The sequence below is a fragment of the Eschrichtius robustus genome, chromosome 9 (assembly GCF_028021215.1).
Source record: "Eschrichtius robustus isolate mEscRob2 chromosome 9, mEscRob2.pri, whole genome shotgun sequence".
NCBI classification, from domain to species: Eukaryota; Metazoa; Chordata; class Mammalia; order Artiodactyla; family Eschrichtiidae; genus Eschrichtius; species Eschrichtius robustus.
In genome coordinates, this window is record NC_090832.1 from 68,778,228 (window position 1) to 68,796,671 (window position 18,444).

The 18,444-nt window shown below is 45.5% G+C and overlaps 1 protein-coding gene and 1 pseudogene across 1 annotated transcript in view; one reads left to right on the plus strand and one right to left on the minus strand.

Moving 5' to 3' along the window:
* The window catches only part of GABRR2 (gamma-aminobutyric acid type A receptor subunit rho2), a 37,857-nt gene extending 27,477 nt beyond the window's left edge, over positions 1 to 10,380 (plus strand). Inside the window, exons 4-9 of the mRNA XM_068550963.1 lie at positions 157 to 380; positions 1,436 to 1,518; positions 1,707 to 1,847; positions 3,954 to 4,106; positions 5,362 to 5,549; positions 9,781 to 10,380. Coding sequence (XP_068407064.1) covers positions 157 to 380; positions 1,436 to 1,518; positions 1,707 to 1,847; positions 3,954 to 4,106; positions 5,362 to 5,549; positions 9,781 to 10,092 — 1,101 coding nt within the window. The 3' untranslated portion in view covers positions 10,093 to 10,380. The remainder of the gene's footprint in view (positions 1 to 156; positions 381 to 1,435; positions 1,519 to 1,706; positions 1,848 to 3,953; positions 4,107 to 5,361; positions 5,550 to 9,780) is intronic.
* A 6,727-nt stretch (positions 10,381 to 17,107) lies between these two features.
* Positions 17,108 to 17,208, minus strand: LOC137769753 (U6 spliceosomal RNA; annotated as a pseudogene).
* Between the last annotated feature and the right edge of the window lie 1,236 nt (positions 17,209 to 18,444).

Sequence of the window (18,444 nt, forward strand, 5' to 3'; positions counted from 1 at the left end):
TTGCCTTGGCCGTCATCCCGCAGGGCTGCAGAACTGTTTCCTTCAACTCTGGAGGCTGAGCCTGAGGTGTCCGTCACAGTGGTGGACGGAGGGTCGGCTGTCAGGAAGAGAGCTTTGTAAGCCATCTCTGTCTGGTCTCCCCTCCCACTCCCACAGGACTTCACCATGACCCTCTACCTGCGGCATTACTGGAAGGACGAGCGGCTGGTCTTCCCTAGCACCAGCAACAAGAGCATGACCTTCGACGGCCGGCTGGTGAAGAAGATCTGGGTCCCCGACGTCTTCTTTGTTCACTCCAAAAGGTCATTCATCCACGACACCACCACGGACAACATCATGCTGAGGGTGTTCCCGGATGGGCAGGTGCTGTACAGCCTGAGGTAACTGTCCATGGGGTCATGGCCTCTGTGTCCAATGGCATCCTAATATGTGTGGACAACGCCAGGGATCGTTTGACTGATTTACCACTGTATCGTCAGAGCTAAACTGTGCTTTTCACAGTAGGTGAGAAAACAGCATTTGTGGAATGAATTAGCTAGTCAACTCTTGGTTTAAAAACCACCACCAAAAAACCCCTCTTTTAAAAAAAAAAATGTATATGTGTGGTCTGTCCCTTTGGCCCCGAAGAGTTTGTCACTGTGTTTGGGTCTGTGGGTTACATGGGAGGGTCTGAACCTTCTGATGATACTTAGAACTCTCTAAAGATGAAATGACCACCGTAGTAGGTGCTGACTTCCGTGTCATCGGGGATCTTAAGGTTAGGTTAGGAGACTAATTGAACCTGAATGATCTGAGGGAGACGGTGACCTTCTATGTACCCTCCACCCCTGAGAGCCTATGATTCTAGTTTATTGGTAATAAACATTAGGAAGATAACGATAGCTACTGTTTATTAGGTGCTACTGCAGATTGGCTTCTGGGCTGACTTGAGTGATTACACAGTCTCATCCCACACCTTGTACAGTTCGCCAGAATTCAGTGCTAATAGCCTTGAGTCGGGGCTGGGGAGGCAGGGCATAACCTCCGGGCATCTCTGGGGAAGACGAGTCTCTGGATGCGGGCAATGCCCAGAGAAGGGTACAGGTGTGGGCCATGCACAGCCGGCAGCCTCAGGAGCTGGGATCTGGGCAGAGCAAATACCATCATCTACAGAAGACAAAACTCTAAAAGTTAACTTAGAGGGACTTCCCTGGCAGTCCAGTGGTTAAGACTCAGTGCTCCCAATGCTGGCGGCACGGGTTCGATCCCTGGTCAGGGTGCTAAGATCCCGCATGCTGCACCGTGCGGCAAAAAAAAAAAAAAAGAAAGAGTCCTGGGTTTCCGAGCTTCTGCAGTAGACATGAAGAGGCAGCTGCCCTTGGTTGTGTCTTTGTCCTCCTTACTCTGGGCAGCCAGTAACTCACTGCACGAGCCAACATGGTTTTTTGGGTTCTAGGATTACAGTCACCGCCATGTGCAACATGGATTTCAGCCACTTTCCCCTGGACTCCCAGACCTGTTCTTTGGAGCTGGAAAGCTGTAAGTGTCTGTATTCGTAATGGCAAATCTTTGCCTTATTCCCTCTCTGTGCCATTTTAGTAACTATGAGACTGAGTACTGCCTGCCAGGGATAAGACCTATTTAATCCCTGGCTGAGGTAGGATGGCCCTGTTGCTCCTGCCTCAGAAGAAAAGGAGTGAAATTAACTTATTTTCCTCTTCCCAAAGATGCATATACAGATGAAGATCTGATGCTGTACTGGAAGAATGGGGACGAATCCCTGAAAACAGATGAGAAGATCTCCCTGTCTCAGTTTCTGATTCAGAAATTCCACACCACTTCCAGACTGGCCTTCTACAGCAGCACGGGTAGCTAACTTCTGCCACGGTCGGATTCAAATGGGGAAGAAAACACATTAGAATTCTTTTTCAGTGTTAACTTTTTCCCCTTCCAATGAAAATAACTTTTCATTATTCTAATAATGCCCAGTCCAACAAGACATAAACAGCACTTAAAAGCAGAGGCTTTAAAAGTTGCTGCCCTCTGAAATTCCTTGGTCAGAGGTAGTCATTCTGAACAATTCAGCAAACACCCTTGCAGACATCCTGCTTTAATTATGTAATTTTACAAAAGTAGGGTCAGAGTGTACACGCTATTCTGTAACCTGATTCGTTTGACTTAACGATATGGGGAAATGTATTTATTACCTGTTTATTTATGTATTTATTACTGGATTTACCTATGTATTTATTACCTATATTCAGAGCTATAGATTCATTTCTTACGCGTAGTGTGACCTCTTCTTGGACTTTGGGGCCATGTTTGAAGTTTTGAGAGGATCCATTTGTCCGCTCTTCTTGAATCTCACCATCAGCCCTTGTGTTAGTTTCCTAGAGCCGTCCTAACAGAGTACCACAAACTGGGTGCTTGAAACGATAGAAATGTGTTCACTCACAGTGCTGGAGGCCAGAAGCCTGAGCGCCATGCTCCTTCTGAAGGCTCTGGGGAGGACTCCTTCCTCGCCTCTTACTAGCTCCTGGTGGTTATGGCATCGCTCCAACCTCTGCCTCTGTTGTCACGTGGCATTCTCCCTGTGACTCTGGTCTTCCCATGGTGTGTCTCTGTGCATCTATGTCCAAACTTCCCTCTTCTTTAAGGACACCAGTCACTGGATTATGGGCCACCGTAACTCAATATGACCTTGTCTTACCTTGATTACATGTACAGAGACCCGATTTCTCAAAGTCACATTCGCAGGTGGTGGGATTTAGAACTTCAACCTACCTTTATACGCTACACAGCTCTGCAGTATAGAGCTGCAGTACACAGCTCTGCAGCAGCCATGGGACCCTGGAGGACTTCTCACTTCCTTACCCTTTGTCCCAGTGCTGAGAAGCCTAGGCCTGGCTGTGGGAAGCTTTTGGGCTACCGTCTGCCCCTGCATGGCCACCATCTCCCCGTTCGCCTGCCCCCAGCCCCACCCTTCTGTTCGCAACATCAAACACTGGAGAAGAGCGAGCCCCAGCCAAGGTTGCCTTGGTGTCAGGACAGCCCACACCTGCTTTCCCTTTATGCCCATGGTGCTCACCCCATCCCTTTCTTCTCTTTTGCTCTGATGTGCATTGCCACACAATTTTCTTTTCTCATCTGTTCTTGGCAAGTTCAAATCAACTCTCTTTCTAAAACCATTTTTAAGAGTTCCTGGTATAACTTTTACTATGTGTCACTGTTTTGAGTGCTTTATATGAATTAACTAATTTCTACCCAACAGGTCTGTGGTGTAGATCGTAGTATACCCAGTTTACAGATGAGAAAACTGAGACTCAGAGAGATTAGATTTTAGAAAGGAAATGTATTATACTAAGCCAACCAATCATTAACTTTTTTCTTTTTGGTCGCACTGTGAGGCTTGTGGGATCTTAGTTCCCCGATCAGGGTTTGACCCTGGGCCCCAGCAGTGAGAGCAAGGAGTCCTAACCACGGGACCGCCAGGGAATTCCCTATTTTTTTTTTTTTTTTGGATCATTAACTCTTTTTTCTTTTTAATTTATTTTTGGCTGTGCCGGATCTTAGTTGTGGCACACGGGATCTTTTTGCTGCGGCGTGCGGGCTCTTCATTGTGGTGCGCAGGCTTCTCTCTGGTAGTGGTGCCCAGGCTCCAGAGCATGCAGGCTCAGTAGTTGTGGTGCATGGGCTCTCTAGTTGTGGTGTGTGAGCTCAGTAGCTGCGGCACGCAGGCTTAGTTGCCCCGCAGCATGTGGGATCTTAGTTCCCTGACCAGGGATCAAACCCGCGTCCCCTGCATTGGAAGGCAGATTCTTAACCACTGGACTGCCAGGGAAGTCCCTTGGATCATTAACTTTTAACTTTCTGCTGAAGATGAGTGTGATGACAGGGGAAGAAGGGCCCCCAGGGAAGGAGTTTGGTTTTGCCTCTGCGATGGAACCTCACTGGCTTCTTCCTGTATCCCCCAGGCTGGTACAACCGTCTCTACATTAACTTCACGTTGCGTCGCCACATCTTCTTCTTCTTGCTGCAGACCTACTTTCCCGCCACCCTGATGGTCATGCTGTCCTGGGTGTCCTTCTGGATCGACCACAGAGCTGTGCCCGCCAGAGTTTCCCTGGGTAAAAGCATTTGATAAGGTGTGATAGGGTGGTTATTTATTTATTTTTTTCAATCAATCACTATGTAAAGGAGAAGTAAAATCATCATTCAGGGTCCTTAACCGATGGGCTGTCAGAGTCAGAAGGAGCGAACTTTCCTCCTGCTTCTTGCTTTGCATTCACATGCTGCCCTCAGTTTCCCAGACTACACTGTGAAAACCACAGGGAGCTCAAACCGCATCAGCTCTGCTCGAATCATTTCAGAAGGATAGCACCTACTTGGGGTGTAGACTTCCACCACTGGCAGTATCAGAGCTCAGTACTTTGATAAATAAGACAATTCGACAAATGCCCAAACTTACTCTGCAAATACAAAAACTTTGTTGGCCTTATTTAGACAGACTGAGAGTTTGGGAGCGGGGCCCATATTTCATGATTTCTGGGAAGGAGAGGGCTGTACTCTCTGGAGCTGTGGTTTAGTCCTTCTCAGACCCTAAATGCCAGAGTAAACATTTGCAATTCATCACTGAGATTTGGACAAAATCAGGTTGGGCACTGAGACATGTGAGGGTTTGACCAGCAAGGCACAGTGAAGAAGAAACCTGTATGACAGGCTTCCAGGAATTTCCACAGTCTTCCTGGACTCAGATGAGGGAGGATGTGTTCTTTCCTTGACGTTTGGGAAGGTTCCTTGAGAGGGGTCCTGTAGCCCCTGCTTTTTAATTTTTATTTTTTTTATTGAAGTAGAGTTGATTTTCATAGCCACTGTTTTAAAGTCCACATCTGAGCAGATCCTTTGGGAAGCTCTGCTGATCTTAGCAACCACATTGCAGAAACCCAGGCTCCCAAGTGGCTCAGAGTGAAAGGGGACGGGCAGTTGGCTGGGAGGAGAACGGGTGGGCTGCGCGGGAGCAGATCCCTGCAGATCCTCACACCTCGATGCGGTGGAAACGTGCCCTGGCCACTTCCTATTAGGTGTAAGAGAGAGCAAATGTAAAATGGGACTTAGTGAACTTATTTACAAAACAGAAATAGAGTTACAGATGTAGAAAACGACCTTATAGTTACCAGAGCGGGGGTGGTAAATTGGGAGATTGGGATGGACATATACACACTACTATACATAAAATCTCTTTAAGCATCATAAGACCTTGGAAGAAACATACTACAAAAATCAATATAAAATGGTTAATAGTTGAAAAAAAAAGGGACTTAGTGAAATGTGAGGGCAGCTGTGTACCCTTGTCAGTGGCTGAACTAAAGCTGGATGCTGCAGGGATCACCACGGTGCTGACCATGTCCACCATCATCACGGGTGTGAACGCCTCCATGCCCCGCGTGTCCTACATCAAGGCCGTGGACATCTACCTCTGGGTCAGCTTCGTGTTCGTGTTCCTCTCGGTGCTGGAGTACGCGGCTGTCAACTACCTGACCACCGTGCTGGAGCGGAAGCCGCAGGAGAAGGTGAGAGAAGTTCATTCGTTTCCTTGTTGGAGCCCATGCTGCTGGTTGGATGAGAATAGCGGGAGGGAGCTTTCATGGAGAAAAGGGAGATGTTTGTGCAAAAGGAGGAGGATCCGTTTTAGAATATCCTAGCTTCCATCACAAAGGATCCCAGAAAGTAGAAAGTCTTTGGACAAAGACTAGGAAGACTTGGGTTCTTGGGCCCAACTCTGCCATTTATGTTGGGCCTCAGTTTCCTCATCTGTTAAAAAAAAGTATAACAGAACCCTCACCCCACCTTCCTCCCAGGGTTGTTGTAAGGGTCACAATACCCTTACAAAAATGTATATGAGAGTTGTTTTGAAACTGTGTGGTTCTAGATGCACATAAATTATCACTATCATTACTGAACCTGTCTAGGGAAAATGTCTCTACGTCCTGTGAACAGACAAGAGGAAAGTTCTAGCATAAAAAACTCCTGTATTTATCAGTGGTCTGGCCCAGTGAAAATTCAGCCACACATAACCTTAGCCTTTAGACTCATTGGAAATACTATGCTATCTATACGATACTGCACTATAGTAAAGTCTACTATGGGACGGAATGCAAATGGGGAATTCAGGGCAATGCACCTGGGCAGAGAGGGAAAATCTATTCTATTCATATGCGGACTCTTATTAATCACATTAAGAAATAAAATGCCAACTTGTTACCAAATCCTTGCTAGTCATTGTACTGATCAAAATGGGTGTTTACCTAAAAGGTGTAGAGATCAGGGGACGTGAAAATTCACATTTATGTGTGTCTAGCTGGCTGGGAGCTCCTTAGCAAAGGGAGCTTTAAATTTTAGGAAAGAGGACCTGTTGCCTTTTTAAAAATAGCTTTTTAATGCCCACATTATACCTGTTAAATTTTTCCAATTGTCTTCAAATATGCTAGATTGTTTAAGAGTTTATATTTTAAATTGTCTTCAAAATACTATTGCTTCAGCATTTGAGGATTTGTTCAATTTTTTTTTTTTTTTTTTCCCCAGCTGGTGGGATCTTAGTTCCCCAACCAGGGATCGAACCCAGGCCCTTGGCAATGAAAGTGCCGAGTCCTAACCCCTGGACCACTGGGGAATTCCCTCAAATTTTGATAATCTGTGCATTGATCATTATCAAATGCCTTTAGAATATACTTAAACACTTTTGATTTGTAATCTGTTAGGCTTTCCTTGTGTAGAGCTGTTCAAAAAATAACAAAGCCTTCATCCGACAGATATGCGCCCATGAACCATTAACAGCACACAACTTGTACTCAGGCAGATCATTAACCTGTTGCCATATAATGGGCCCGGTGTTTGCCAGTGATGATACGATGCTGGCTAAAGAGCAATGAGGAAATCATCCGTGGACAGCCCTTTGGGCTCCAAGTCTATGGGAACAGACAGCCGGGAAGTGAGGGCTTGTTCTCCACTGTTGTCAAGCACGCGGTTGAAAGGCTGAGAAGCTGTGGCTGCTGGGGAGGCAGACCGGTGGGAGGACACGAAATCTCTCTCCCGCTGCCCCACAGAGAAATCACTGTTCACAACGTTAACATGGCCTCCAGTGGAGCTGAGGGTCCCAAAGTGGGAGCCCAGGAGCACCTGGCCTGGATTCACCTTCTCAGCCTATTAAAGATGAAGATTAAGGGCTGGACCCCAGACCTACGGGCTCAGAATCTCCAGAGATGGCACCCTGGAATTGGCCTTGCTGACAAGCTCCCAGGCAATTCTGATGCTCCCTGAGTTTTGACTTCTGCTCTGCAGAGGGCAAAGTTGACTGAAGCCTGCTAGGTTCACCATGGTTCAAAAGGGGACCCGCGCTGCTTTGGGTTGAAACCGGCAGGCAGAGTATAGTTCTGCTCCCCTATATGTGCTTGAATTCTTCGGCTGATCATCCAGACCCAGTGAGCCACGTGCCACTTAATTTTTCTTAGAAATGAGCTGATGTGGGAAATAGAGATTTTCCATAATTTGGGGCATTTCCTGATTCTAACTCAAAATCTTAAATGTCTGTTTTTATTTTAGCAGAAAGAATTTCAGTTTAGAGCAAGGAAAAAGAAGACCCATGTCTTACAAAAAAAGAAGTCCCCAGTGATATAACAATATCTCACAATTTTACCAAAGTTTGGATGTGATTTTAGCTAAATACAAAGAATTGAATAGATGACCTCTCACTGACCTTTTATCCTTAAAATCTACGAGTTAATTATTCTAGGAATGTATTAATGTGCTACTTAATTATTGTTGCTGATGGGACAAGACATAGAAATAACAATGAAACAATCATGCCTGATTAAAAAAATAGCTCTCCAAACCACAGATTTCTTCAAGTGTAAAAATACTTCAAGTTATTCTGATTTGACATAAAATCATTCATCTATTTTTGCATTCTAAAGCTTCCTGGTATCCATCTGCGTATTTCAAGATCCATGACAATAGGAGGAAATGTGTGAAATGTCATTATTTCACTTTCCCAGATGGAAAAACAGAGGCACCACAGGGCTGAGAGCCAGGTTAGAAACATATTAAAGCCAACAGGTTGAGAATAAACCCAAGGTCAGTTGGCTGGATCAGACAGGCGTCATACCTTTGGCCAGCATCAGCCAAACACAAACCTTTTTTACTTGGGTATGTGAATCCTTGTTTAAATTTTCAATAATCTGTACATTGATTATCATCAAATACCTTTGGATTATATTTAAATACTTTTGATTTATAATCCATTGGACTTTCCTGTATAGAGTCATTCAAAACATGCCAAAGCCTCGGGGCTTCCCTGGTGGCGCAGTGGTTAAGAATCCGCCTGCCAATGCAGGGGACACGGGTTCGAGCCCTGGTCCGGGAAGATCCCACATGCCGCAGAGCAACTAAGCCCGTGCGCCACAACTACTGAGCAGGCGTACCGCAACTAATGAAGGCTACGACGTGCCTAGAGCCTGTGCTCCACAACAAGAGAAGCCACTGCAATGAGAAGCCCGAGCACTGCAACGAAGAGTAGCCCTCACTTGCCGCTCACCGCAACTAGAGAAAGCCCGCGCGCAGCAACGAAGACCCAAAGCAGCCAAAAATAAATAAATAAATAAAATAGATTAAAAAAAAAAAAACATAGCAAAGCCTTCATCCAACAAATATGGGTTCATGAACCAGCCGTTAACCAGTGCCAGCTTTGCTGGGGAGGAGTTAAACAAGACCATTCCTTTCCCTCCACCTTATAATTTCTTATAAACATTTTCATACACACAGAAATGGTTGAAAAAATAGGATAATATACATTCATACACCCTGCCCCTCCATCCAACATTGTTGACATTTTGTCATTTTTGTGTGAGCTTTTTCTCACATAAACATGCTTTTGTTGGTGCAGCTGAACCATTAAAAAATACATGACAGGGGAAAGGGGGGAGGGGGATAAATTAGGAGTTTGGGGTTAACAGATACACACTACTATATATAAAAGAGACAAACAACAAGAACCTACTGTATAGTGCAGGGAACTATCTTGTTATAACCTATAATGGAGAAGAATCTGAAAAAACATTTTATGTATATGTGTATATCTCTCTCTCTCTCTCTATATATATATCTGAATCACTTTGTTGTACACCTGAAATTATGCAACACTGTAAATCAATTATACTTCAATTTTAAAAAAAACTTGGAGGATTATCCAAGAAAAAATATATAAATAAAAAAATAAAAATAAAAATACATGATAGGTACCATGATCCTTTACCTTTAAGTGGAACTCTTTAGAATAAGGACACTCTCCTACCTAATCATCTTTTGATTCATGCACACAGTGGTGGAGGTCCATGGCTGGAACCAGAAGAGGTGTGTTTAAAGTCCTGAATCTGACACTAACTGTCTGATCCCAGGAGAATTGTATAGCCTCTCTTGGTCTTAGTTTTTGCTTCTGCAATTGAGGGCATTTGGACTAAATCAGTGATTCTGGATCCTGGCTGCATAGTAGAATCACCTGGGAGCCATAAATTAATTAGTCTAGAGTGGAGCCTGGGCATGGCCAGTTTAAAGAGCTCCCAAGGTGAATCCAATACACAGCCAGGATAGAGAATCGTTGGACAAAGTGATCTCTGGAGATGCTTCTAGTTCTGCCTTTTCTGTGGTTCTGAGAAGCCATGGGCTTTACTCTCGGCCCAGGCAGCCTCCTCTGGGCCTCTCACAGGCCTAAACATGCCTGACATCTCCCCTTGTGTTTGCTGCCCACAGTTCCCATGCATGTGTGGAATGCTCCACTCAAGAACCATGATGCTGGGTGGAAGCTGCAGTGAGTCTGAGGCCAACAGCCTGGCCGGGTACCCGAGAAGCCATATTCTGACAGAAGAAGAAAGGCAAGACAAAATAGTGGTCCACCTGGCCCTGAGCAGTGAATCCAACTCCTCCAGGAAGAAGGGGCTTCTGAAGGGCCAGGTGGGTCTTCGCATCTTCCAGAACACCCACGCCATCGACAAATACTCCCGGTTGATATTCCCAGCTTCCTACATATTTTTCAACTTGATTTATTGGTCAGTGTTTGCCTAGGGGCTCTGAGGCTATGCCTGGGGAAGGGCACGGACATCTCTGGTGTCTGGCCAGCCGCCCACACGTGGACCTGCTGAGGGTGTCCCCTCACAGACAGAGCAGCAGCTCCTGGACCAACCTCGAGCAGCATCCTGCCCTCCAGCTGCCCTCCCCCAGGCCTCATGGGCTTGCTCATCGTTCATGCTGTGTTGTGTCCCACTTCTTGCCGCTCTGGGACTGTCTTCTTCTGTTCTTGTGTGTGAACAGGTTCATGAGAGCCTCCCTCCAATAAAAAAAGACTCAAATGCCTCCCAGATGAATGTTCTGAGACCCTTATGAAGCCTAGGATTCAGTTGTAAAGGGAAGGGAAAAATGAAGGGCAAGTTTAGGGGCATTCTGGATAGGAGACAGGAAATTAAGATTCAAAATAGGAATAAAAAATCTGTAAACCCTACACTGGATTAAGTGCCTATCTAGGAAAGAAAAAAAACTCAGATCCCAGACAGGAAATGATTTGACCTGAGTGAGTCTGGCAACTCGCATGATTTTGCAATATTAAGGGACATCATTCATTCATACATCCATTCAACCATTCATTAAATATTGAATACCTGCCCTGTGCCAGTGCTTATTTTTCTCAGCAATGTGTGACAACATGCATTGAGTATTGCCAACCAGGGAAACCACCCAAACCCACCAAAGTGTAGAGTTTTTATTGGGGGCTGGCCATCTGGATACAGCTGACTGCCTATATGGCTGACCTTAGTCTCCAGTTCCTTCAGAGGCTGAGCTGATAAATCTCAGCCTGAGACCCCATCATAAATCACATTGTTAGCTTAGACCATCTGGCATGGCCGTAGGCCCCCAGGTGAACAAAGACCCTCCAATCAGGCAGGACAGCCCAGGGGTTTAGAAGTTACCTCCCAGGAGCTAGAGGCCAAGGCCCAAACCTTTCTTTTGTCAAGGTTAATCCTTTACTGCACAGCAATCATTGTCAATTCCTCATCGTTAATGTGAATTACTCTGCTTCTAGTATAGATTCATGCAGCAAACATTAAAAAAATCCCTGCACTAGATACAGTAGGGTCCACATTAAGAGTAAGAGGTCGTCTTATTCTTGTATAGCTCTCAGAAAAAGGACTGGTCAAGGACATGGTATACGATTACATGTAAGTTAAAACGTATTAAGCGCAACCAAAATGGTTCAACGCGTAATGGGAATTCTAAGGAAGGAAAGAATGATTTCCAGTGGAAGACTGGATCTCATGGAGAAAACAGCTTCTGAGCTGCTCCTTGAAGGTTGGGGATTTGGAGAAGAAATGTTCGTGCTAGGTGCACATGTAGAAAGTACATGCTAGATATGTGCGGTCCAATATGGTAGCCACTGGCTATGTATTTATTTAAATTTAAGTTAATTAAAGTTAAATAAAATTAAAAACTCAGTTCTTGCCATGTTGTGGGAGCCACATTTCAAGTGCTCTACTCGATAGCCACATGCGGCCAGCGACTACTGTATTCGATAGTGCAGATCTAGAGAACATTTCCGCAATCACAGCAAGTCCTGTTAGACAGTGCTGCTGCAGATGGAAGGATCGGCCTGAGCAAAGGCATGAGAGAGGCGGGAAAGTTTGGGATTGCAGAGTATAGTTTGCGGGGCAAGTCATCTGTTTTGGCTGGATCCTAGGTTGCAGGAAGAGGTGAGAGACCAGCTTTGTCTGCAACACTAGGGGTCACAGCAGGTCCCCCGCCCCTCCCAGTGCTGATGAGGACAGCTTCCCCTCCACGGAGTTGCCTGGCCCAAGACCAGCGGCTCTCCCAGCCTCAAGGACAAATGAAGAATGAAGGTACGTAAACAAGGAAATTGGATGGTACAGGGCACCTGGACATGTTTAGAAACTTTTACTCTCTAGAGACTCTCCTAGGCCACAATGCTGCTCAAAGAATGATAATTATTGATACATTGTTGTTAAATATATCCTATTGCTTTGGTTGTCTTATTTAATTCCAATACTGCTCTGCTTCTGACTACGTCGTCGTCTTCATAAATTGAGGCTCATATAACGTGGTGGCCTGATCACACTTAAAAAAAAAAATAAAGATGTATTTTAACTAGCTTATACAGTGAACTGGAGTTCATTCTGTAGCAAACATGTAGAATTGTAAATAGCATTTTATCATGTGGGACCGTGAACCAATGACACCATCAGATTTAGCACAGCTTTACTGCAGTGTGATAATCTGACTCTACTTGAGAAAAGTAGAAAATTAAATGAGGTGAAAAGGAGACAACAGTAGGAGTAGAGAACAGGAACTAAGGAAATTTTGAGAACGGAACGATTCACCTTAGAGACAGGAAGATAGAGGAGTAAACATAATTGTTATCAGGGATGCTTGAATGATACTTTATTTCACTGAATCTAAGACACTATCAGATGTAAGATGCACCCATAGTTTATGTACCACTAAGCAAGAAAAAAATGCTGCTAATTAAATTATAGCAACCAATGATTATAAGATGAAGCCTGACTTCACCCATATTAAATTGTGAAAAATGTGCATGTAAGAATAAAAGAAATAGGTATTATACAAAAACTGATGATCAGACATACCTCTTTGACAATAAGGAGCCAACATTTATTGTGCACTTGTCTTCAAGGCCTTGTGCCAGGGTGAGGGGATGGGGTGGTGACAGATAAATGCATGGGAAACAGCTTTCAGCCGTTAAGAAGCTTACAGTGGTAGCGGGCATGGTTCAAAGGAGGGGGAGATTACAGCATTTGAGGAGTAGTGTTATTTATGGTAAATTCTGAGCAATGGATAGGTATAATTTCAACTAGTAGAAAGGAGGGGAGGGAATATTAACATGGAGAAGGAAAGCTTGGGTGTGTTTAGGGGCAGTGAGCAGACACTCCGCCAAATGCACAAAAGTCTTGGGTTCTCATCCTTCTAGTTCCATGACTGTGGTGTCAAGGGTCCTTCCAGGTTCATCCCACTTAGAGTAAACCTGGGGAAGAAACTGGACTGGTCTGGTCTGGGCCATGTATGTCAAAGATAATCAGCGTTCTGGGCTGTGAGTAAGTTTTAGACAGAACTCTTTGAAACCACTTTGATTTGGTTCAATCTTTTTGTAAACCTCAGCAGAAGGGAGAGCATGAATTTGGAAAATGGAAAGCTGCTGAGTTTCAGGGAACCGATGAGGCAGGAAAATAATGATAATAATGTTAAGCTCAGTGATGTTTGAGAACCTCCGCCTGTGTGCTGACATTGACAGAGACCAGGAAGCCAGGCGAAGGAGCTATTCCAGTGGAAGGTGAGGAGTTTGGTCTGGCAAGCAAGTGGAGATGTCAAGTAAAAAGTTATAAACACTGGTCTGCGGCTGGAGGGAGGTAGAGATTTGGGACTACCCTCCCCGATGTGCTCAATGAATGAAGCTATCAAGGTGGGCGAAACTCCTAAGGAGAGAAGCGGAAGAGAGGAGGCCTGCAAACAGAGCTTGGGAGTATTTATTTAGGTGGGAAGAGAAGGGTTGATCAGAGAAATGGAAGGAGAGCCAGAAGAGTATGTCACAGATGCAGGAAGAAGGCATACTCTCAAGTGGAGGAGGGTAGGGCTGGGGGCGAATAATAACCACAGGAATTGAGAAGGGTGAGGGCTATGAACAGATGTGGCAAGATGGAGCCCAGAGGCTAGGTGGGATAAATCATGCAGGTAGATGGCCTTCCGTGGCAAAGAAGAGGGACCGTTCTCTCCAGTATAAGAGGTTTATGTAGGTAGAAGGAAAAACGTTCAGAGAACTACTATTTACAATGGAAAACCGGACTTCCCTGGTGGTCCAGTGGTTGGTTAAGACTGCATGCTTCCAATGCAGGAGGTGTGGGTTCCATCCCTGGTCAGGGAGCTAAGATCCCATAAGCTGCGTGGAGCAGCCAAAAAAATAGTAATACCATGGAAGACAATTTTAGACTCTTGTTTACTTGGAGGACTTAAAAATAACACTACGGCATACCTAGTGTGGGTGAAGGTTGTGGTCTCAGTGGTGCGTTCCCCAAACTCTTCAATTGGAACTGGGGGGCGTGGTCCAAGAACAGTGTCTGTAACCCAGCTGCCAGGTCTGTGGACAGAGCTTGGGCAGCAGCAGTCTCGAGGACTTGTGCCGTCCTCCGTCCCCACACACGTGGGGTGGGCACTGCCGGGCGGGAGCATGGCACCTGCCTCAGCCACCACAGAAGATGGGAGGACAGACATTAAAGCAACTGCACTGGGACTTCCCTGGCGGTCCAGTGGTTAACGCTCTGAGCTGCTACTGCAGGGGGCGAGGGTTCGAACTCTGGCTGGGGAACTAGGATCTCGCGTGCCGCACAGTGTGGGCAGCTGCGTTGTGTAAAGGATGGCGTATCGAGTGCCTTCTCTGTGCCTGGCGCCGCGGTGAGAGCGGGATGTAGGGTTCCTAATTCCGTTCTCACGTAAATCCTGCCAAGGTTGGAAGGATTTCCCCTAGTACACACCCACGGAAGTGTGCTGCCTTCCATAACTGTGTGAACACATCAGGTAGGTGGACTTTGCATGAAACAATTCACTTCTCACGGTATTTTCAGGGAAAAGTGATTTATTTCCTTACTTAGATGGACAGAGAAGGGGCTGAAAATAAAACCCAAATTGGCCTGGGTTGTGCTGAAACATGTCGGCCTGGAGTTATCCCTGCACCCAGATGGAACCTGGAATTAAACTAGGACACGGGGTTGGCTCCTTGAGGCTGGAAGCTGGCCTGTGGGATGTGCAGCCATTCAGAGGGGCCTACCCACCCCCAACTCCCCACCAATCCCTAAGAAATGTGACACAAGTTAAAATGGTACCCAAAAGAAGGCTGTGTGCCCAACATGTGTCTGAGGGCGAGTACATTGGCCTATCTGCACTGAGAGCTAAATCTGGTGCCAGAAGGGCCCTACATCCCAGCCTGTCCAACCTCCAGAGCCATTGGAGAGTGTCCACACCTGTAGTATAAATACCTTCCCCACTAGCGGATTGACTAAACACTCAGTCCTCACCTTCAGACCTGCAGATGTCATCATGGAATGGCATTTGGGTCAACCCTTGAGAACATTAGGTTTGGGGTTTAAAAGATAAATAGAAAAACCAACCTCAGGTGTAGGAAACCATTGTTGAATCTAAACTGGCCAGGTTTATGATGGCAAATGCATTTCACCTTGTCCATTTAGCCCAAGGCATCTCACACTTTAACGTGCCTATTAGTAACCTGGAGACCTTGTTAATAAACTTTATTTTTTAAACTTTTTAAATTAATTAATTTATTTTGGCTGTGCCGGGTCTCAGTTGTGGCCCACGGGATCTTTAGTTATGGCATGTGGACTCTTAGTTGTGGCATGCATGCAGGATCTAGTTCTCTGACCAGGGATCGAACCTGGGCCCCCTGCATTCGGGAGCACAGAATCTTACCCCCTGGACCACCAGGGAAGTCCCTGTAGACCTTGTTAAAATGCAGGTTCTCATTCAGTAGGTTTGGGAGGGGACCTAGGATTATGCGTTTCTAACAAGCGTCCCGGAGACGTCAACGCTGCTGGTCTGCAGACCATATCTCAAGTAGGGAGGCCCTAGAGACCACCTTCCCTCATTACTTAAAGTTGAGCTCAGATGTCACCTCCCCTTTGTGACTTTTCCTGACATCCTCTCCCTTGCCCAGGCTTAATTTATTTTTAACTCACCTGTGTTTCCAAAGCATCTTATGCATTTGTGCACTGACGCACTTCCTCTATGTTGTGATTATTCTCCTTAATCCATGCTTCCCAGCCTTGGTTTAGTCACCTGGGGAGCTGTTGAAAAAAATCTCAGTGCCTGAGCCCCATCCCCAGAGTTCCTGGTTTTCTTGTACTCACAACTCTTTTTTTGGTTGTTGCTGTTAATAACACTAACTCTTTTTAAAAGGCTGGTACTAAAGTCTGAAATAAATTTCTCTGGGAGAGTTTTGCATAGTTTGCTAACTGGGTTCCCTGGGATACAAGGGGCTGTCTGGGGGTGCTTCAGGGTCTGCTCTGGGGGAGGACCCTGGGAGATAGGAGAGCAGGAATGAGCAGAGTGTGTGGGGACCGGGCTGTGGACCCAGCCAGAAAGCGGGGGAGGGCACTGAGGAAAAGAAGCCCACCCTTCCTCTTCCCAGCGATCTGTTCATCCCGATCTTGGGCAAACAAACCAGCCCAACAGGGATACTTAACCTACTATGAGCAGGTGCTTTTACAGGAACCCAGTCCTTTAATCCTTCCAAGAATCCAGTGAAGTAGGATTTAGAGGCGGTAAGAGGTAAAGATGGCAAATTACAGGCCAGAAATGGAACTGGGACTTCTGGCCCCAAAACCTTTTCACTTTTTACGTTTTCCTCCTATAAAGCTCTGGGGTCCGAGACACAAAGGGCCCAAGGGAAGTTTCCATCTTCTCCTATCAACATTCCTCCCATCAGTCCAGGAGGTACCTGGCCTCCTGGCATGGGTGGAATGGAGGCCGGAGGTGGGAGGGACAGGCAAGCACCGCCACCCGCAGAGCTTTGGTTTTTCTGCTCTGACATCAGATTTGCCCAAACTGCTGGGAGGAAGATTCCAACCCCACGTCCTGGTCCTCCCGTCACCTTTCCTTTTCCCCCAGAGAGCACCTCTTCTCCCCCATGTCTGCGCTGCCGTGGCATTGGAAGGGCTGCAGAGTGCAGCGTGGCCACGAACCTCTCTCCTTCCTCCTGTGAGCAGAGAGAGTGCACGTGGGTGAAAGCTGTAGCAGAGGATGTAATCACAGAGGTAACAAGCTCTAGAACGTCAGCTCCAGTGGGCAGGGTTTTTGTCTATTTTCTTAGCTGTTGTATCTCAGGGTACATAACAGTGTTTGGCACATGTTAGATGCTCAGTAAGTACTGACAGAAGGAATTAATGAAAGCTACTGTTTTTTTTGTTGTTCTTTTTTTTCTTCAATTGAAGTATAGTTGATTTACAATGTCGTGTTAGTTTCTGCTATATAGCAAAGTGATTTTGTTATACATAAAAAATATGAACGGTTCACAAATTTGCTTGTCATCCTTGAGCAGGGGCCATGCTAATCTCCTCTGTATTGTTCTGATTTTAGTATACAGTATGTGCTGCTGAAGCGACACGAAAGCTACTGTTTGTAAGTACCCACTATGCTCTAGATGCTGTGCTACACATAGATTATGGTCATTTTTCTCTCCAAAAACCTTAGGCTTTTGCATTTGTTTAGTTTTAATTTCACGGTTTTCCTTGATTATTTTCTTTTTTTAATTGAGATGTTGGAGAAGCAGGAGACAGTTGTGCCTCACCTATTGCAAAAATGTAACAATAAACTTCCTCAAACTAAGATATTCTTCACAGTTACACTGTTTACACATAAGGACACATGTATATATATATATATATTTTTAAAGGCAAAGGGATTTAAGATTATCTCCAATAAGGCATCTTATTTCTGTAACTCATTTTATTTATTTATTTATTTATTTATTTATTTTTGGCTATGTTGGGTCTTCGTTTCTGTGCGAGGGCTTTCTCTAGTTGTGGCAAGCGGGGGCTACTCTTCATCGCGGTGCGCGGGCCTCTCACTATCGCGGCCTCTCTTGTTGCAGAGCACAGGCTCCAGACGTGCAGGCTCAGTAGTTGTGGCTCATGGGCCTAGTTGCTCCGCGGCATGTGGGATCTTCCCAGACCAGGGTTCGAACCCGTGTCCCCTGCATTAGCAGGCAGATTCTCAACCACTGCGCCACCAGGGAAGCCCCCATGTATGTTTTTTACAGAAAAAATTTTAAACTCTCCTGTTTGTAGAGAAATTGTTTCAAAGATATTGCTTTATAGCTTTGCAATTAGAAAAAAAAGATGCTTTACTTACGTCATGTCGTTTACTCTTAGCTTTTGCAATATCGTATTCCTGTTCAGTATGCAGGCAGGAAACTAGAGATTAAGTAAATGCATTTTGCCAGCTGTGTGACCTTGAGTAATCTACTTACTCTCTCTGAGTCTTAGTGTCTCCATCTGAAAAAAAAGAAGATGATAATTTTGGCCTCTTAGGATGGATGTGAGGACTGAGTTAAAGTGTCTGAAGTACTCAGCCCAGTGCTGGGCCCAGAAAAATAAGAAGTAGACAAAGGAGAGGAGAAGGAAGGGGCTGAGGAGGAGGAAGAAGGAAGAGAAGGAAAGGAGAGGGAAGAAGGGGAGGAAGAGCGTTGCCAGCTTTTAACTTTGCTAGATGAAAACATTTAAAACCACCCTATAACCCAAATACACTTCCATCTATAATTGCAATCATTTCTAAACCAACAGCAAAAATTTTCACACTGAAAATGTAGGAAGACCTGATCTCAGAATATAA